General features: G+C 45.6%; 1 protein-coding gene and 1 long non-coding RNA gene across 4 annotated transcripts in view; one reads left to right on the forward strand and one right to left on the reverse strand.

Moving 5' to 3' along the window:
* LOC307220053 overlaps nt 1–21,876 on the reverse strand; it is a 260,005-nt gene that overhangs the window by 77,872 nt on the left and 160,257 nt on the right. The window lies entirely within an intron of this gene.
* Nucleotides 7,733–21,876, forward strand: part of NBEAL1 (neurobeachin like 1) — a 155,519-nt gene continuing 141,375 nt past the window's right edge. For all 3 annotated transcript variants that reach the window (XR_013838602.1, XM_079975047.1, XM_079975048.1), the window contains exons 1-2: nt 7,733–7,848; nt 9,459–9,893. Coding sequence is in view for 2 of the 3 variants with exons in the window: in XM_079975047.1 (XP_079831173.1) it covers nt 9,843–9,893 (51 nt within the window). In the remaining variant the exon portion in view is untranslated. The remainder of the gene's footprint in view (nt 7,849–9,458; nt 9,894–21,876) is intronic.

Below are 21,876 nucleotides of genomic sequence, written 5' to 3' on the forward strand. Positions count from 1 at the left end.
AGGACTTGTTGATCAGAAGGTCGGCGGTTCGAATCCCCGCGACAGGGTGAGCTCCCGTTGCTCAGTCCCAGCTCCTGCCCACCTAGCAGTTCGAAAGCATGTCAAAGTGCAAGTAGATAAATAGGTACCACTCTGGTGGGAAGGTAAGCGGCGTTTCCGTGCGCTGCTCTGGTTCGCCAGAAGCGGCTTAGTCATGCTGGCCACATGACCCGGAAGCTGTACGCCGGCTCCCTCGGCCAATAAAGCGAGATGAGTGCCGCAACCCCAGAGTCGGCCACGACTGGACCTAATGATCAGGGGTCCCTTTACCTTACCTTTACTAATCTTGGCAACTGGAAGGGGAGAGGCAGGAAGTGGTGTCCAGCTGATCTTATCTTCTCTCCTTCCACAAAAGGCACTGCAATCTATCATCAGGGGTCAGCAAACCTTTTCAGCAGGGGGCCGGTCCACTGTCGCTCAGACCTTGTGGGGGGCCAGACTATATTTTGGGGAAAAAATATGAACAAATTCCTATGCCCCACAAATAACCCAGAGATGTATTTTAAATAAAAGCAAACATTCTGTTCATGTAAAAACAACAGGCAGGCCCCACAAATAACCCAGAGATGCATTTGAAATAAAAGGGCACATTCTACTCATGTAAAAACACGCTGATTCCTGGACCATCTTCGGGCCGGATTTAGAAGGCGATTGGGCCAGATCCAGCCCCCAGGCCTTAGTTTGCCTACCCATGGTTTGTAGAAAGACCTTGTATCACCGGCTGTTTTTCAATACAATGCTTGGTCGCTCTGTTTGAGTTTGCATTGTTAACTGGAATCGGGTAACCGCTGATGTGTTTTGCAAATGAGTAATCCACAGCAGACTCATCAGTATCCCTGACTTGTTTACTCCAAGGTATAAACGGAGGATAAAAATTATATCAGCTCTGCTTACCTTGGGATCTTGATTAAAGGTTTTAAACAGACTGTGGATCCGTTTCAAGGTAATAAAAACTGCAGTTGGCTGTAACGTAACTCCACATTGATCCTGAAACAAAGAATGACTTTGTGCAGCTCCCCTTATCTCCAGTTAGCGAAAGGGCAACCGACAATAACTGAAAAAAGAGGAACTCCTTCTTCCTTAGTAGTAAATTCTCTTCCCAGGTTAACAATCTTCTGCATGATTTAAAGTTTCAAGCAAAAAGACAAATTCTCTCAGAAGCAAAAAGGTTAGAAATGTGGGATTTACCACAATTCTGTCTCTCTGCAGGGTTTGAAGTAACACTGTCTGGTATATGTGCTGAGAGGTTAAGTGTCAACATAATCCCTGTGCTATTAGGATGCCATAGGGAACAAAGGGAAAGGAGCAGGTATAGGCAAATTCAGTCCTCCAGATGTTTTGGGACTACAACTCCCATCATCTCTGACCACTGGTCCTGTTAGCTAGGGATGATGGGAGTTGTAGTCCCAAAACATCTGGAGGGCCGAGTTTGCCTAGGCCTGGAAGGAGTATGCAGAGTTTAATAGATTTTTAACATGTTAGGTGGCTATTGAATAAATATAAATTAAATAAAACAGACTATGGGAAGCTTTTTAATATTATGGAACAGACTACCGAAACTAGGCTGCACCCCTAGAAAGAGATGATTTTGAAAGGGAGCAAAATAGGTCTACTCTGAAAAATAATTACAAAAAATTATAAAAGAAATATACTGACTGTGAAAGATTTTCAGTTCAAAGGAAGAATTGAAGATGTCCCCCACCACCTGTGTAAGCAAAGTGCAATAGAAATTGGGGAGAGGACACAGTCAATTTAATAATAAAGTACCAAAGAAGGGGGCATTGAGAGAGGTCAAGCAAACACAGAATTCAGAACTACTCCAGTCAGGTGTATGGTTAAATGTATAGTAGCGCAGGAAGGGACAGCCAATGAAATAATTAATTCCGAAGGGCAAAGCAGTCAAATAAGGAGAATTAACTTGTTGTTGTTGTTGTTTAGTCGTTTAGTCGTGTCCGACTCTTCGTGACCCCCTGGACCAGAGCACGCCAGGCACTCCTGTCTTCCACTGCCTCCCGCACTTTGGTCAAACTCATGCTGGTAGCTTCAAGAACACTGTCCAACCATCTCGTCCTCTGTCGTCCCCTTCTTGTGCCCTCCATCTTTCCCAACATCAGGGTCTTTTCCAGGGAGTCTTCTCTTCTCATGAGGTGGCCAAAGTATTGGAGCCTCAGCTTCAGGATCTGTCCTTCCAGTGAGCACTCAGGGCTGATTTCCTTCAGAATGGATAGGTTTGTTCTTCTTGCAGTCCATGGGACTCTCGAGTCTCCTCCAGCACCAGAATTCAAAAGCATCCATTCTTCGGCAATCAGCCTTCTTTATGGTCCAGGTCTCACTGCCATACATCACTACTGGGAAAACCATAGCTTTAACTATACGGACCTTTGTTGACAAGGTGATGTCTCTGCTTTTTAGGTTTGTCATTGCTTTCCTCCCAAGAAGCAGGCGTCTTTGAATTACAAGGGGATAATTAAGGACAAACAGGAAGGCGTGATCAATTGTAGAATGAATTGCAAGGGAGAACCAACTGAATGACAATCAATTGCTGGTGTGTGGCCACGACAAATAACTTTATAATGAATGACAAGGAAGCACTGAAATGAAAGTAAGTCCCCAGGAGAGAACGGCACAAGGGGCCCTACTGGCCCAAAGTCTGACCCAGCCATCCCTCCTTCCACCCACCACAACAAAATGTCAGCTGGCAGCAAGAAATGGTTCCCCAGACACTTCCCTAAAGGTAAAGGTAAAGGTACCCCTGCCCGTATGGGCCAGTCTTGACAGACTCTGGGGTTGTGCGCCCATCTCACTTAAGAGGCCAGGGGCCAGCGCTGTCCGGAGACACTTCCAGGTCACGTGGCCAGCGTGACATCGCTGCTCTGGCCAGAGCCAGAGCCGCACACAGAAACGCCGTTTACCTTCCCGCTGGTAAGCGGTCCCTATTTATCTACTTGCACCCGGAGGTGCTTTCGAACTGCTAGGTTGGCAGGCGCTGGGACCGAGCAGCGGGAGCGCACCCCGCCGCAGGGATTCGAACCGCCGACCTTTCGATCGGCAAGCCCTAGGCGCTGAGGCTTTAACCCACAGCGCCACCTGCGTCCAGACACTTCCCTAGAGAGGCACAATTATAGGCGGCACTCAGGTTTCCTTGGGGGGAGGAGGGGAGTAAACCTGCAGTCTATATTTGGAACAATGCAATATATTGGAACAATGCAATATAATGTATGTAGCTCAAGAGCGTCAATCATCTCCCTCCCCATAGGTTCATAGCTGTCAACTTTCAGATTTGAAAATAAGGGATCAGCAGCCTCAAAAATAAGGGTTCAGCAGCCTCACCTGTCCCAGGCACTCCTGTCTTCCACTGCCTCCCGCAGTTTGGTCAAACTCATGCTGGTAGCTTCGAGAACACTGTCCAACCACCTCGTCCTCATGGTTCAATGTTCCTAGTGAGCAAAGTTACCCAGTCAGGATTTGAATCTTGGCAGTGGCGTAGCGTGGGGGGTGCAGGGGGGGCCGGCCGCACCGGGCGCAACTTGGGCAGGGGGCGCGCTCGCACTAGCAGCTCTCTGCCCCTACTAAAATCCACGGGTTAGGGAGCCCGCGCTCGCTCGGCTTGGCGAGGAGGTCGCGGAAGGGGGAGAGCGAAGCCTTCTGCAGCGGGCGGAAAAAGGAGAGGAAGCCGGGCGGGGTGGCTGGCTGGCTGGCGGGGGTCTGGCTGCGCCTGCTGCTGCCGTTGCCGCTGCTGCCGGGCTTTGACAGCTTGGTGAAGCGGAGGGAGAGGAGCTTTATGGTAATTGCGGCTCTCTCTCCACTGCCCTTCTGGGTAGTGAGCCGAGCCGAGCAGGGAGTCTGGCGAGGGGACGGGAAGAGACTTTCCCCCCTTTTTCCCACTTCACCTGGTCAAAAAGGAGAGTGGAGTCTCCTCAGGGCGCCCTCAGGCAGGGCAGGGCAGGGCAAGGCAAGCAGAGCGAGGAGGAGAGAGAGGGGAAGGGTGGGGGAGCAGCCAGGAAACGCCGCGGTGTGGAGGGGGAATCAATTGAGGAGAGAAAGCGAAAAGCCTTAGAGAAAGGGAAAAAAGGAAAGAAAAGAGGCAGCTCAGGGAGAGCGTGGGGGAAAGAGAAGCCTCGCTGCTGCTGCTTGGGAGAGTAAATTACTGTACTTGCCTTGCCCCGGGTTAAGGGGCGCAAATTACTTGCCTTGCCCCGGGTTAGGGGGCGCAAATTACTTGCCTTGCCCCGGGTGCTGACAACCCACGCTACGCCGCTGAATCTTGGTCCTAACTTTTGGGGTTAAGTTTCTATTTAAAAGGTAAAGGGACCCCTGACCATTAGGTCCAGTCGTGGCCGACTCTGGGGTTGCGGCGCTCATCTCACTTTATTGGCCGAGGGAACTGGTGTACAGATTCTGGGTCATGTGGCCAGCAGGACTAAGCCGCTTCTGGCGAACCACAGCAGCACACGGAAACGCCTTTTACCTTCCCACTGGAGCAGTACCTATTTATCTACTTGCACTTTGACGTGCTTTCGAACTGCTAGGGACCGAGCAACAGGAGCTCACCCCGTCGCGGGGATTCAAACCGGCGACCTTCTGATCAGCAAGTCCTAGGCTCTGTGGTTTAACCCACAGCGCCACCCACGTCCCTTCAGTTTCTTTTTAGCTGCCCATTAATACCGTATCTCCCATTCATCTCTCAGATCCCCTTGTAAATCTAAAGTACTGACCTCGCCACATCCTGCGGTAAAAAAATTCCCCAAGTTAATTACACATTGTGTGAAGGTAAGTGTGTGAAGCTACAGCATTCCTACTATCAGCTTAAGTGACACATTCTCTCTCTCTCTCTCTCTCTCTCTCTCTCTCTCTCTCACACACACACACAGTAGAGCCCCTCCGAGCCAAAGGCCCAAAGCCCAGCCAGCAGCCAAACGAAGCCTCAAGCGGTGGTTCCCACAGCGCAGCAACCCAGCAAAGGGGATGCAGCAAGGAAAGCCACTGTCACCTCTCCGCTGGGAAGCGCTGAGCAACGGCAAGTCCCCAGGCAACGCGGCCGATTTGATTGGCACAAGGCATGCAAGCTCCACCCCCCATTCGTTCTTAGACTCCTTATTGGGTGAGCAATGCAGCCAAGCAACACAGTTGGAGCCTCCTTCCTCCCTGGCCGGCAGGGAGGGAGGGAGAGGAGCTGCTTCCTTGAAACCCGGGAATTTTACGGGATATCAGCAATCCGGGATAGTAGCGGGAAACGGCATTGGGATAAGGGACTTTCCCGCCAAATAGGGGACGGTTGACAGCTATGCATAGGGTTCAGCTTTCAGTTTCCATTTGACAGGGAACCTTCTATGCTTCCTGGAAGGCATTGACTTTTTTCAGTTCTTATTGGGATGGCATTTTGTTATTTTTTCCCCTTTCTGGAGTAAAATGGACAGTCCTGTATTTACAGAAGCCGTCCCGGTTTCTGATTCGATCCCAGAATGTCCCACTTTCCCTTAGGATGCCCCTGTTTTCATGGGGGAAATTTGGGAGGGTGTGGTAGGGAATCCCAGTTTTCATTGGAGAAATGTTGGAGGGCCTGAGCCAAGGAGATAAGTAATTGTACAACCTTCAGAAGGCATCTGAAGGCAGCTCTGTATAGGGCAGTTTTTAAAATGTTTGATGCTTTATTATCTTTTTAAATATGTTGGAAGCTGCCCAGAGCGGCTGGGGTAACCCAGTCTGATGGGTGGGGTACAAACAGAATAATAATAATAATAATAAATATAATAAATAGAGTTGGGGTGACAGTACAGCCCTGTTTAACACCTGATCTCACTGTGAATGGTTCACTTTGAGACCCATTGTTATCTGCGATTGTTGCTGTCATATTATCATGGAGGAGCCGAAGGGTGTTCACAAACTGATCTGGACAGCCGATTTTCAGAAGGACAGTCCACAGGGCATTACAATTCACAGCATCAAAGGCCTTAGCCAAGTCAATAAACACATATACAGGGGTTGGTTGGGCTCTCTGCATTTTTATTAAGGCAGTCGAGCGGTGAAAATAACATCCGCTGTCCCCCCAGAAAGTCAAAAAACCATTTTGAGATTCGGGAAGCTCGCCTCGGATATTGTTAGGAGACCGTTTGCCTAAGATTCTTGTGAGAATTTTGTGGGCCGCGGCTGGTAGTTTCCACAATCCGTTCTATCACCTTTTTTTTAATAAAGAGATTGATAATTTTGGCATCCCTAAAGTCTGCTGGGATCTCCTCTCCAAAATTTTTACGCCAAAGATGAAAGAATAATAATGATAATGATAATAATAATAGAGTCATCATCATAATAACAAATAGAATAGAAATACAGAGTACTACTACTACAAAATATAATAAATAAATAATAAATAGAATAGAAATGATAATAAGATTATAATAATATAATCACAAATAATAACAATAAATAATGAATAAATAAATACATAAATAATAAAGTGAATAATGAAAAAAATAAATAGAATACTAGGAATAATAGAAAAATACAACAACAATAATAAAACAACAACTATTATTATTGAATATGACAGAGTACTACTAAATATAGGTAAAGGTAAAGGGACCCCTGACCATTAGGTCCAGTCGTGACCGACTCTGGGTTGCGACACTCATCTTGCTTTACTGGCCAAGGGAGCCGGCGGACAGCTTCCAGGTCATGTGGCCAGCATGACTAAGCCGCTTCTGGAGAACCAGAGCAGCGCATGGAAACTCCGTTTACCTATTGATCTACTTGCACTTTTGATGTGCTTTCGAACTGCTAGGTTGGCAGGAGCAGGGACCGAGCAACAGGAGCTCAACCCGTCACGGGGATTCGAACCGCTGACCTTCTGATTGGCAAGTCCTAGGCTCTGTGGTTTAACCCACAGCGCCACCTGCATCCATACTACTAAATATAATACATAATAAATAGAATACTAAATACTAAATATAATACATAATAAATAGAATAGAAATGATAATAATATTATAATATTATAATAATGAATAAATAAATACATAAATAATAAATAATAAATTGAATAATGAATAAAATAAATAGAATAATAGGAATAATAGAAAAATACAATAATAATAATAATAATAATAATAAAACAACAACTATTATTATTGAATATGACAGAGCACTACTACTACTATGAAATATAATAAATAAATAATAAATAGTATAGAAATGATAATAAGATTATAATAATATAATAATAAATAATAACAATAAAGAATAAAGAATAAATAAATTAACAAACAAAAAAGTGAATAATGAATAAAATAATTAGAATAATAGGAATAATAGAAAAATATAACAACAACAACAACAACAACTATTATTATTATTGAATATGACGTCCCTCTTTTCAGAAATATTGGAAAGCATGCTCCCATTCTATAACGGAGAGCAAGAAGCGGGGGGGGGTGTGTGTGTGTGTTTGAGGGCAATGGCAAAGACTCTGCCAGGAGCCAAGATGGCCGCCGAGGCTTCCTTTTTTTTTCCCTCCCCACCCCCACCCCTCCGCCAGCATGTCATCTCCGCGCGCCTTCTCCAGAAGGGCGGACGTGGTTGCGTCGCGGGGCGGGGCGGAAGGAGGCAGCGCTGGAATGTGGGCGGGGCGTCGGGGCGGCCGATGTGGCTTCCCATTTGCCAGCAGGAGCAGCAGCGGACGCTGCCGCCGCCGCCTTCTCCTCCTGGTTCTCCTCCTGCTGAGCCGCCTCTGCTTCTTCCCCCGAGCTGGGCTGAGTCGCGGCGGCCAGCGAAGGCGCCCCGTCTCCGGGGTCCGAGGAGCCTCCCGCGTCCCCGGTGAGCGAGGCGCCCCTGGCCGGCTGTGGGGAGGCGGGGAGGGGAGAGCCGCCTGGCTGTGGGGCTGGAGGAGGGCGAGGTATGGGGGGAAGGAAACCGGGAAGTGGGGAGGGCAAATGCAATGAGAATAAGGATAATTGATCTCTCATGAAACTATAATTTATTTCTCCTGAAACTACAGCATGGGGATTAGGGGTGGTGTGCCCTGGAAGAAGGGTGGGGTTGGGGGGCGATGAGAAATTATTATTATTATTATCATCATTATCATCATCATTAAATTATTCATTATTATTATTTATTTATTCATTAAAAAAAATTATTTGTGCTTTTCAGGTTTATGCATTTCACTAGTTTTGCAATCCTTTTAACATTTCGGAACTCGACTTCCATCCCCCTCTTTCTGCGGTTCCTTCAATTGATTTGTAATATCTTCTGCATATTATTCCAAATTAACTTAAGTTGCTCACTTGTTAATCTACTTTAACTTGACTTCCATCCCCCTCTTTCTGCGGTTCCTTCAATTGATTTGTAATATCTTCTGCATATTCCAAATTAACTTAAGTTGCTCACTTGTTAATTTACTTTAAATAAACACTCTTGTCAAACTGCACGTTATCACAACAATCCTGCCAATGTTTTTATCTGTTTACAATTTATCTGTAAATATTCAGTAAACCCATTTCCATTCTTTTATAAAAAGTTTGCTGTCTTGATTTCTTATTTTTCCAATAAACTTATTTCCATTCTTTTACAAAAAGTTTGCTATCTTGATTTCTTATTTTTCCAGCAAGTCTCGCCATTTCTGCGTATTCCGTACGTTTTTGTATCCATTCTTCCTTTGCTGGGACTTTCCATTTTGGGGCGAGTAACCTTCTTGCCGCTGTAGTAGCATACATGAATAAGTTTCCATACAGTTTAGGTAGTTCTGTCTCTATAATTCCCAAAAGAATTTATTTCTTGTTGTTGTTGTTGCATCATTGTGTTGTGCTGGGTTGAAGGACAGGCATCCTGTAAAAGAGGCAGACAAGTGAAGTTAGGAAAACAACAGTGTGTGAAATAAAGGTGGGGGCGAAGAACCATCAGAAACAAGGTTTGGGGAGAGATAATCTGTGTTTAATTTTGGATTATTATTTTTTTTAAAATATATATCTTAAGTAGTACTGTGGTAGAGCGCAGTTGTCACTTTAGCCTACGACAGCTTTATCAGTCTACCCCCCCCCCCCAAATTCCCTGGAAGCCTTCCGTTTTTCATCACCCTTTGAAAATGGTTAGGGTTTTTATAATTTCTAAGCTAGGGGGAACATTTGGACACTGGATACGTGAGAGGAGGGGAGAACCTGGAGATATTGGTGGTTCTATTGCGAAGAGGTTTGGTTTTTTTGCTCAGTGATGCCCTTATTCTAATTTCTGGCGCATTTTTACAGAAGCAAAGGCAAGGAAATGAGTGTCCGAACACTTTAAAATTTAAATTTAAATAAATGATGTGAATTGTAGAAAATACCCAACATAGTGGGTACTTTAAAAAAAAATATCAGTCTTTATTTTGTCAGGTGATCTGTCGACATTGCTTTGCTGTTTGGTACACTAAAAATATATTTTCTACCATGCAGTTTGTCACTGAGGGGGATGATGAAGACTTGAAGTCAAACAACATCTTACTGAGATTTCATCATTCAGAAGCAGCAAGAGCAGTTCCTGGGATCTCCTTCAGCATTCGTAATATGGAATTATAACATTTCCTTTCTTACATCGTCTCACATCCTGCACGTTCCAACCAGCACAATTTTACTTTCAGAGGTTAATTCCAAAGTGCCATCGATGAAAAGGAGAGGGCTGATTGTCACCCTTAGCCGATTTAACCGTGCAAGAGTATTGGAGAAACTTGTTTCCCCCGTCCTTGATTGGATTGACGAATTAAAGCGAACATTTTGAATTGAAAGTGAGCATGATAGGATCTTGAGCGTATGGTACTTCACAACTGAGGAAGGCGAACGATGGCGTCCAGAGAGAGGCTGTATGAACTTTGGATGCTCTATTGCAATAAGGTAACTTCTTTTTTTTAAATAAATAAAACTTGGGGGATGCTTTAGTTGAAGCTGTTTAGTTGAAGCCAAATGGCTAACAGTCCAGTTTTAACCACGTCTGCTCAAAAGTAAGTCATCTTGAATGCATCGGGAATAGGATTGCAGCCTTAGACTATTTTTTTTATTGGAATTCTGATATGCTGGTACAGTTGACCAAAATGCCCACAGTTATGTGCTCCTATAGGACAGGTAAGGGACGCAGGTGGCGCTGTGGGTTAAACCACAGAGCCTAGGACTTGCTGATCAGAAGGTCGGCGGTTCGAATCCCTGTGACGGGGTGAGCACCCGTTGTTCGGCCCCTGCTCCTGCCAACCTAGCAGTTCAAAAGCACGAAGTGCAAGTAGATAAATAGGTACCACTCTGGCGGGAAGGTAAATGGCGTTTTCATGCGCTGCTCTGGTTCGCCAGAAGCGGCTTAGTCCTGCTGGCCACATGACCTGGAAGCTGTACGCCGGCTCCCTCGGCCAATAAAGCGAGATGAGTGCCGCAACCCCAGAGTCGGCCACGACTGGACCTAATGGTCAGGGTTCCCTTTACCTTTACCTATAGGACAGGTATGACAAACCTTTGAATCTCCAGGTGTTGCTAAACTACAACTCCCATCATCACTGGCCGTTGGTCATGCTAGCTGGGGCTGATTAGAGTTGTAGTTCAACAGCATCTGGCCATACCTAACCTAATCTGTTATATCTAAAACTTTAAATATTTGTTTCCTGGCCTTCTTTCCACGGAACCAAGACTGGGTGCAGCCTTCCACTTGAGTGTATACTCATTATGCAGGGAGTTTGCCAAACTTGGGCTTGTGCAAACCTGATGGTGATACTGAAGATTGTCTACGATGAATCTCAGGCTACAGAAACGAGATGTTTACACCACCACAACAATTTGCCGGATAATCATAATTATTCTCGTTAGGCTCCGGTATTATTTCTTGTTCCTTTCATCTGAATTTTGCTTGCGTTAGGGTGGCGCTTTCTTCAGCAGTTTCATTGCGCAAAAGCGTTTGACATTTTTCTTTGCGTGTCCATTGTTTTGTTGCAAAGAAGAACATGCAAAAATGTTCCTCTGAGCCATAAGATTTGGAGTTAAGGAATTTGCCTTTAGTCCGCTGCCTAAGCTGGTGAGCTTTTGAAAGACAAACGTCCTATTGTTTAGAGTACAAGCTCAATATGACCATGCTGATTGAGCTTTTTTTGAAGTGAGCAGATACTTGGTGGCATAATGAAAAATAGCACAAATGTGCAACAGAACATTTTCAAGTGGGACCTAAACTTTTATGAAGTTAGCAGTGTTTTCTAACCATTCCTACCTAACAGCAAAGGGTAAAGGGACCCCGACCATTAGGTCCAGTCGCGGCCGACTCTGGGGTTGCGGCGCTCATCTCGCTTTATTGGCCGAGGGAGCCGGCGTACAGCTTCCGGGTCATGTGGCCAGCATGACTAAGCCGTTTCTGGCGAACCAGAGCAGCGCACGGAAACGCCGTTTACCTTCCTGCCGGAGCGGTACCTATTTATCTACTTGCACTTTGACGTGCTTTCAAACTGCTAGGTTGGCAGGAGCTGGGACCAAGCAACGGGAGCTCACCCCGTCGCGGGGATTCGAACCGCCGACCTTCTGATCGGCAAGTCCTAGGCTCAGTGGCTTAACCCACAGCGCCACCCGCATCCCAGTCTACCTAACAGTACAAACCACCTAAACCTTCCAGATACTCTAATATCTTTTGCCTCTGAACGCTTCCTCCAAGCTAACTACAGGAAGCCCTCAACTTACGGACATTTACCTTTTGTGCATTCAGCTTTTACATGCATGGCCATTTAAAAATAAAAAGGGGACAAGGGTCAGCGAAAAATGACTTTGGCAATCCCACCCGCCATTGAACCCAATGGGTTTTGACTATACGGGACTTTGGCATTAGGTGGAAGCCCTGGAACGCAACCGCTGCGTAATGTTTACTGTATTGTGCACACGTGAGAGGAGAGAGATGGTAATGTGCGTCTCTGGGTCGAAACGGGTTACAGTTTTATGGAAATAATATCTGGAAAAGTTGGTAGCGACTTGCTGCTTGTAGCACTGAGCCCAGCCGCTAGGTGGCACGTTTGGGTATTTTACGTTGTCCTCTACCAAGCACTTTTCTTCTCCGATCAGCTGTGAAGGTCGTCGGGGAAGCTTGGGCCAGTCACTGTTCCGTAGCCTAACCTGTCTCACATGGTTGTTGCAAGGACAAAATGGGGAGGGAGTAAAACCATGGATTCCCCTTTGAGCTCCTTAGAGGAAAGGTGGGACATAAATCAAATGTATTAGTTGAGAAACGTTCGGTCCGGGGGTCAAATACAACCCCAGGAGCCTCTCTGGAGGAGTGGAAGAACCTCACGCCTGGAGGCCAAATCAGACACTATTCTACCTACCAAAGTAAATGTTTATATTCCTTGTTCCACCCATAGCTGTCAAGCATCCCCTATTTGGCGGGAGAGTCCCTTATCCCAGCGCTGTGTCCCGCTGCTGTCCCTTATTGATGATGTCCCTTAAATTTTCCGGGTTTCAAAGGAAGCAGCTCCTCTCCCTCCCTCCCTGCCGGCCAGGGAGGAGGGAGGCTCCAACTGTGTTGCTTGGCTGCATTGCTCACCCAATAAGGAGTCTAAGAACGACTGGGAGGTGGAGCTTGCATGCCTTGTGCCGATCAAATCGGCCGCGTTGCCTGGGGACTCGCCTTTGCTCAGCACTTCCCAGCGGAGGGGTGATGGTGGTTTTCCTTGCTGCATCCCCTTTGCCGGGTTGCTGCGCTATGGGAACCACCACTTGAGGCTTCGTTTGGCTGCTGGTTGACTAAAATCCCTTATTTTGGCTGCTGATCCCTTATTTTCAAATGTGTAAGTTTACAGCTATGGTTCCACCCATTGTGGCTTCTGTGGCCCCAGGGCGGTGGCCCAGAGAAGAGTAGATCCCTGGCTGCTTAAAGTGTTGCCACTGTGCTTTAGAAATATGTGAATGTGACCTAGGCAGCAAAACATGTCCCTGAAAGAAGGTACATTATGGGAATAGTTAAAATGAGAACCACCCCTACTGATATTGCCCTTTGCAAGGGCCCGCTTGAGATCTTGACATCCTAATGTATAAGGATTCTCCTTTTCTCGGCAATTATGCCTGAAGGTGACACTTTCAGTCAGTTCTCTCCATGCTGACTCGAAAGTAGGTTCCACTCCGAATAATTCAGTGTGACTTACATCCTAGGAAGCATGTTGAGAATGGTAGCCTGGGTATGTGCTTACGAGTGCTGAAGGACTGGAAATTCTGTTGTATCAAATCTAGCAGAACTTCTTATAATCTAGGAGCGAACCGTCTGAAAAATGTTAGGGAATGCAGGAATCACAAATGACTTATGGGTTATGAAAGTAGGTTAAGATGACATCTTTTATTGGACCAACAGCTGTTGGTGAGAATGCAGAAGCTTTTGAGTTTAAAAGCCTATCAGGCAAAAACTACTGCTCTTTAACGCTTTAATCTATGAGTAATGTATGGCTGCTTTGAAGCTGCTTGCAGCACAAAATGCAGCACTGGATCAGGTTTTGAGCTACCAGAGGAATATATATCAGTACTGTTTTAGTTTCTCTGCTGTCCTACTTATGAGTTGAGTGACTCAGATTCGGTTGATCATCTTGGAGTGACTGCAAAAGTCAACCTTCCAGCGTGCATCTTATTTGACTGAAAAGGAGCAGAGATAGTCTTATCCACGTAAAATGATTTCGTCTTTCATTTGCTGAAAATGTTTTCTTTAAACCCACAAATTAAAATTAAAATGTAACGGTGAATGAATAAAACGTCTACTAAATTGTTTTATTTGTGTCAGTATTTAGATGACCTATTAATTTCACTTGAAATTGTATAGTCTTGCTTAGAGGGATTACAAGGCTGGAATTGTTACATAATAAGCTGTGCCAGTATGCCACGGGCTACTTAGGAATATAGCTCTGCCACTTCTAGGGAAAAAAGAGTGTGGAAATATTTGAATTGGTCAAACCATAAAACAATTTCCTTCTGACTTTACTTTTTAATGAGAGACGAGACAGAGACCAATGGCACGTGGTTTGACTTGACACAATAAATTGTGTTATGCATACATTTTTTTTTTAAATGCCACGTATAATAATACCATCTGCTTTTTTGTGCTGAAAAAAATACTCTGGGCAGAAAGCAGCAGTAAAACTCAAGAAAGCCAAGTGAAAAGCAATAACCGCTCAAGCTAAAATGGAGCCTCAATCCTGTTTCCAGCAGAGATTGAAGATCCCCGTAAAATAGTCTCGCGGTGACAAACTTTGGGTACGATTCAACATGCAGCGAGTCCTGTTTTGTTCCCAGTGTGAGGAATTGTGAGCAGGTGCTTGCCTCTCTGCTGAAATCAATAGCACGTAAAAGGGCTTCGCTGTGGCTGGAGCAGGCCCATTGTTTTTTGGATCAGTATGCCAAATTGAAATATGTGGGCTTCTTGCTTTGATACCGAGTTAATGACTGCATAATGCATGAAGCACTTCTGCCACTTTAGGGCACTTGTTCAGATGTCTGTTTTGACTTTATTGCATTCCTGTCAAGACGTCCGCAGAGGAAAAGTTTCATCTATTGAGTAAATGCCCTATGTGGAGGGGGGGAAACCTGGCAGAAGTTCCTTTGTTTGCTAACGCATGGTCATCTTCTGCCACTTAAGATTAGAAAAAAAACTTTTCTGGCTATTGATGGGAAGATTAGCTGCACTCATTATAGAGACAAATGCAGGTTGGATTGGCACTGAAACAGCAGAAAAATATCCAAGCTCTGTAAATTGTTCTTTGCGTGGCAGGAAGAAGATAGAATTTGGGGGTCATGTTTTTTGTTTAAAAAAGGCATTGGACCTACTGAGATGATCTTGCTGGCTACATGTAGTGGAGGAGCTGGATTGTGGCTTCTTGTCGAGATATGTGCTTTCCATGGTTGAAGAGATCCTACATGGAAAATCCGTCATGTATAGATCTAAGCCACATACTGAATCTCTTCATACTGTTCTGTGTTGCTGGACTCCGCCTTCTGTCAGCCCCATTCAGAATGGCCATTGGTGATGGGTGATGGGTCCACAGAGATGTGGACAGTTTAGCCAGCCCTTTGATAAATGGCGGATTGTTTGTCCGTAAGTCAAATGTGGAACAGTTGTCACATCCTGGAGACAGTGTTAGAAACTGAGATATGAAAGCTAGGAGCTTAAATGGCACCTTAAACCATGCTCTAGTCTGTGGGTAGGCAAACTAAGGCCTGGGGGCCAGATCCAGCCCAATCGCTTTCTAAATCCGGCCCACGGACAGCCTGGGAATCTGTGTTTTTACATGAGTAGAATGAGTCCTTTTATTTAAAATGCATCTCTGGGTTATTTGTGGGGCATAGGAATTTGTTCATTCCCCCCCCCCCAAAAAAAATATAGTCTGGCCCCTCACAAGGTCTGAGGGATAGTGGACCGGCCCCCTGCTGAAAAGGTTTGCTGACCCCTGCTCTAGTCCTTCCCCTGCCCACCCCCCTCATGTTCTTAAGAGGGTCTCTTCTGCAGTCTTCAGAGAGTAGCTGGAAGTGGGGAGGCAGAAAAAGCTCCTCCTTTCCTTCCACTCTGCAGTTTTAATCTGAAATCTTCGGCGCAGGATTGCACCCAGAGCTCAGAAACCGCTCGCGCTCATGAAATTCTCTGTCGCAAAATGCGCCTAGGACAATGGGAGTTTTGAACACTGCCTGGAGATGGACATGTACCCCCAGTGGGAGAGGTCACAATCCTGTCCGCCCGCCCAGGTAATATGACTTGCCTATAATATGTTTGGAAAAACAGCCTATGGAATTGTTGAATATTGGGGCAGAACGTTTGGCGAGAAAGCGAGGAGAAGTAATTGAACTGGTTATTTTTTCAAGTATATTAATGAAAGATGGATAGAAGCATACATTCACCAGACAGGTGGACTTTCCCCTTCACAAGCCCACTGATTCACTAGCTTAAATATTCTGCCCCTTTGACTGGGTAATGTCAGAGTCTTAGGAGCTAGTTGTGGCTATATAGACAGCTGTCACGTCAGGGATGCCCTCGAGTCAAATTCTGCTTTGGGGCTTTGAAAACTAAAGGTCACTTTGGCAAAACAACAACTTGAAGGAAGTGCAAAACGATGAAGACCCCATGTTTATAGTCACTTGCATAATCTGGTGGCGGTTATGGAGAAATGTTTTACCCAAATGTTTAACAAACTGAGTTCTGCCCAAACAGGTTTTTCATTCACCTGACCTGCTGTGGTTACCGTGAAACACAATAAGCCTTTTTTTTGGGGGGGGGGGGAACAACACCATTATTACTTCTTCTTTTTAAAAAATCGAGTCAGTCTGTGGTTTGAAAGCAATAATTTTACTGTTCACTGGTGAGAATGCTCTGCTTCCATGACTTTTACTTTTAAAACTGAAACGGAAAAAAAAAGTGGTTCGTTTCCCTTGATTCGCAACACCTTTCAGAGAGACGTTCCTTTGCCACAGCAACAGTGCAGAACCTGCAGCCCACGGTCAGAATCAGGCCTGCTAGGCCTCTCCATTTGGCCTGTGAGGCTGTTTGGGCCAAGCCATGTGCCGTTGTCCTGCTCCTAATATTTCAGGTAAAGGTGGAGCTCCCATGATGTTTGCAGGCCCTGCCAGTCAATTGATCTGCAAAGTACGGTGCCTTTCGGTTTCTGCAGGCAAAGGAAAACGGGTCACCTGAATTTACTGTGATTGACAGGTGACTGACATGTGCACCCGCCTGCCAATCAAAGTTGGCCTGTGCGGGTGGTGGAGATAAGAACAGGACTACTTTCCCACCCCTGCCTTAGAGCCAAAACTTCCTGTCCTTGGGAAACCAACAGGCCAAGTGGAAATGGAGGCGGGGATCATTTGCCACTCTATACAGGCAGGCTGTGTTTTATTCGTCATAAAGAAAGCTATTCGAATGTGTCCTCTCAACTTCTAAAGTGAAACACTTCCGGAGATACAAGTATGACTTGAAACCTACTTCAGTTCTTAGACGTGGAGCAGTTTTCTTCCGATGCAGCTATTAAAGCAGCAACTGGGTGGTCATGGACCTAGGATGCTGTGGTTGCAAGATTCCTACATTGAGTAGAACTGGGTAACAAATGTGATGGTCTCCCAGATGTTGTTGGACTACAGCTCTTGCCGATCGGAAGGTTGGCGGTTCGAATCCCCGCGACGGGGTGAGCTCCCGTTGCTCTGTCCCAGCTCCTGCCAACCTAGCAGTTCGAAAGCACACCTGTGCAAGTAGATAAATAGGTACCTCTGCGGCGGGAAGGTGAACGGCGTTTCTGTGCGCTCTGGTTTCCGTCACGGTGTCCTGTTGCGCCAGAAGCGGTTTAGTCATGCTGGCCACATGACGTGGAAAGCTGTCTGTGGACAAATGCCGGCTACGTCAACCGGAAAACGAGATGAGCGCCGCAACCCCATAGCTGCCTTTGACTGGACTTAACCGTCGAGGGGTCCTTTACCTTTTATCTCTTTTACAGCTCATCAGCCTCAGCCATCATGGCCAGTTCATGGATGATGGCAGTTTCAGGAAGGCCCCACGTTGGCTACCTCTGGAGTAGAAGGTTGGATTTGATGATCTCCAGGGTCTCTTCTGACTCTAAAATTCTGTCATCGTAGGGAGTGTAGCAGTTGTGAGAAGAACTGAATACTTGAGTTATTTGACCTGTCTTTGAGGATAGTGTAGTGTGCTGATCTCTTGCAAGAAAATACATTTATTGTTTTAGCCATTACAAAGATATTACAGTGGTACCTCGGGTTACATACGCTTCAGGTTACATATGCTTCAGGTTACAGACTCCATTAACCCAGAAATAGTGCTTCAGGTTAAGAACTTTGCTTCAGGATGAGAACAGAAATTGTGCTCCGGCGGCGCAGCAGCAGCAGGAGGCCCCATTAGCTAAAGTGGTGCTTCAGGTTAACAACAGTTTCAGGTTAAGAATGGACCTCTGGAACGAATTAAGTACCTAAGCCGAGGTACCACTGTATAAAAAAAATACAGAACTCTTCCTGCAGTCATATTTTATGTACATAACAAAACATGCATATCTAGATTTGCTTTTTACTGCTGTTGTTTCCCAGGGCTGATTCAGAAGCCCATAGTACTAGGTAGAAGCACAGAGATTTGGACAAAACCACCATAGCTTATGCCCTTATAAAAATGTTTTATTTTGTGATTTGCATTTCTTCTCCTGCAGGGCCTAATTACTCCAAACCATCCATTACTGATTAGAATATACTTAAAATAGGTTGAAATATTTCCGCCTAAGCAGCCTGAAACAATTGGGCACATGAGTGAGTAGACGATACTGGTACTTCAGTAATGATGGGTTTGTGATCTAAGCAATTAAGACTCCAGGAATAATTTACTTTGACATATTATGCTTCAGGGAATTGGAAAGAGAGAGAAAATAACATATTAAAGCTAATAGATTCATGGGACAAAGAGTGAACCTTATTTGAATTCTGTGGTTTTACCTATCAGCTATCATTTGTTGCTTAAAGGTAAAGGTTAAGGGACCCCTGACCATTAGGTCTAGTTGCGAACGACTCTGGGGTTGCAGCGCTCATCTCGCTTTATTGGCCGAGGGAGCCGGCGTACAGCTTCCGGGTCATGTGGCCAGCATGACTAAGCCGCTTCTGGCGAACCAGAGCAGCGCATGGAAACGCCGTTTACCTTCCCGCTGGGGCGGTACCTATTTATCTACTTGCACTTCATGCTTTCGAACTGCTAGGTTGGCAGGAGCAGGGACCAAGCAGCGGGAGCTCACCCCGTTGCGGGGATTCGAACCGCCAACCTTCTGATTGGCAAGTCCTAGGCTCTGTAGTTTAACCCACAACACCACCCACGTCCCTTTGTTGCTTAGCTCGTCTTAAAATTAGGTAAATACAACCTCAGATGAACAACAACACGACACATTACACCGTAGTAGTGACTTTTACTGTCTAATACCTGATTTTAGAATATCTTTTTCCAGCAAATTGCTAAGTGCTAATGAATGTTCATGACAGGTGGCTGTCGAAAATAAATTGCAGCCGAATCCTAGGAGTTTGTGAAATTGAGTGGTCAGAACAGAACAGCCATTGCTGAAGTCACAACCAGGCATCATTGCAATAAATGCCCTTTGGCATACACTCCCTTTTTAATACAGTGGTGCATTTCAAATGAGTGCACTGCGGACAATTTAAACAAGGAACATCTTTTGTTCAAGCGTTCAGTTTGGACAACAAGTATACTGGCTTTCTATCAGTCGTTAAACGGACTGCCTGAAACATTTTGGGCTCAAAATAAATTTCAAAGCAAAGCCCTCCCAAAGCAACTTTCGTCAAAGCCGTATTACCAATTCCATCACAATATAATGGATGCTTTAGCTGAGATTCCTTCATTGCATGGGGTTCGACTAGATGAACCTTGGGGTCCCTTCCAATTCTACAATTCTGTGATTATTTATTAAAAAACTACATTAAAATTCACACTAGCAGAACAACAGAGGTTAGAACACGAAATGGTAAAAAGCAGTTTGAAATAAAAGGAGTCTTCGGTTTCATTGAAAAGCCAATAGAGCTGAAATCATATGCTGCCTCTCTAGGGAGGGAATTCAAAGAGCATAGGGCCACTACTGAAAAGGCCCCTTTTCCTGTGCCCTTAGGACATACACAGTCTGCCCTTATAGCTGTTAGTTTATGACAAGGGATGCAAGTTGGGTTTGTTTTAATCTGGGGAGTTGACAGTTCCCCATGGAGTTTCTTAAAAGTTTAGTCATGCTATGCAGTCGGTTAAAATTCTTTTATTTGTATATAAAGAAGTACCGTATTTTTCGCTCCATAGGGCGCACCGGACCATAGGGTGCACCTAGTTTTTAGGGGGGGAAATAAAGAAAAAAAATTATTCCCCCCCCCAGCCCGCTGGCTGTCTTGGCTTCCTCTTTAGCCACGTGCAACATCTCCAGCCGGGAGAGGTTGCGCGCGGCTTCGTTTTTAGCCACAGGGCTGGGGTGGGGGAAGCCCGAGCTTCCCCCGACACCAGCCCCCAAAATAGGTCCAGGAGAGGTGGCGAGATTGCGCGCAACCTTGCCGCCACTCCTGGAGCTTGCGGGGCTGGGGACGGTTGCTTCCCCCAACCCTAGCCCCCAAAACAGGCTATCCGCAAGCCTTCAGAGTGCGGCGTGAACTCCCGCTGGGCTCCGAAGGCTTGCGGATAGCTGCCTGAAGCCTGGAGAGCGAGAGGGGTCGGTGCACACGAGGGGTCGGTGCACACGGTTCAGCGAAAGCCTGCATTCGCTCCATAGGATGCACACAAATTTCCCCTTCATTTTTGGAGGGGAAAAAGTGCGTCCTATAGAGCGAAAAATACGGTACCTTAATACATGGCAGTTGACAGCTTCTTGCAGAAGGAACCGTGAGGGTGGATTTTAATTGACTCGATATTCAGACCATTGTTTAGAAGAGGAAGGAGAAAAGAATGCAGAGAACTATGAATTAAGCACATTTCAAGGTTCTGTTTTTCTTACATGCCTAGACCAAGTATGAGTGTTTAGTTGGGGTTCTCGGGACACGGGTACCAAAAACCATGCCTTGAATTTGCCTTGAAAATATTCCATTAATCCTGAGACGTAGCGTTTATTTTGTGACAGTGCAAGACCTACCAGCTCTGAGAGAGAGCGTGGGAAATGCATGGGCTTCTACTTCCAGATGATTTTTGGCAAATCGCACAGCAAAGTTTTCCCCGAGAGTTACTGACCGTCTTCTATTCAGTCACATGACTTATGACTTGCTTTATAAAACATGCTGTAAAAAGCCTAAAGGATTTCATTGTATGGGATGTGCAAGGCTGGGACAGTGCATTTTAAAAATGATTCTTGTACAGTGGTACCTCGGGTTACATACGCTTCAGGTTACATACAGACTCTGCTAATCCAGAAATAGTACCTTGGGTTAAGAACTTTGCTTCAGGATGAGAACAGAAATCGTGCTCTGGCGGTGTGGCAGCAGCCGGAGGCCCCATTAGCTAAAGCGGTGCTTCAGGTTAAGAACAGTTTCAGGTTAAGTATGGACCTCCGGAACGAATTAAGTACTTAACCCGAGGTACCACTGTATATGATATCTGTGGGAGATAAATTCCCATTGCTTTTATATATCAAACTTGAAGCAAAAGGATTTGTCTTAGTAGCTAACTCTGTGTCTCCTACAACTTGCTTGTTACTTTTAAAAAGATTTCTCAGCTGATTACTTTCAACCTCTAAAGAGGGCATGACATAGCTGTCAACCTTCCCTTTTTTGCGGGAAATTTCCTTATTCCAGGGCTTCCCGCTGCTATCCCGGATTGTTAGATATCCCGTAGACTGTACCTGGGACAGGTGAGGCTGCTGATCCCATATTTTCAAATCTGAAAGCTTGACAGCTATGGGGCATGAGGAACCTTCAGCCACTTAGCTGTCAATGACCTACGACTCCCAGCATCCCTTGCTATTGGCAATGCATGCTGGGGCTTATGGGAGTCGTAGTTCAACAACACCTGGAGGGTTCCCCCCCCACCTGCTCTAAAAGCAGTCTTAGGGCTAGTTCAGCCATGAACCTTTATTGCATTTATGTATTTATTGCATGTTTACCCTTCCTCTGAAGAGCTCAAGGCGCCATACGTGATTCCTAGTTCAGTTTTATCCATGTAACATCTTTGTAGGCCACCCGATGGACTTCATAGCCGAGTGGAGATTTAAAACTTGTTCTCCACAGCCGAGGGGAAAAACATTCCTCATCATAACACACTTGCTAAGTGATTTTAATAATGTGACAGCTTTCATGTGCGAATGGACTGTTGCTGCCCCCATCGCAGATGCACCAACCAAAATTGTTTTCAAATTGTCAGTTCACGTGTTCAGCTGCAGATCGTCAA

The sequence above is a fragment of the Podarcis cretensis genome (genome assembly GCF_951804945.1).
Source record: "Podarcis cretensis genome assembly, chromosome: 1".
NCBI lineage: Eukaryota > Metazoa > Chordata > Lepidosauria > Squamata > Lacertidae > Podarcis > Podarcis cretensis.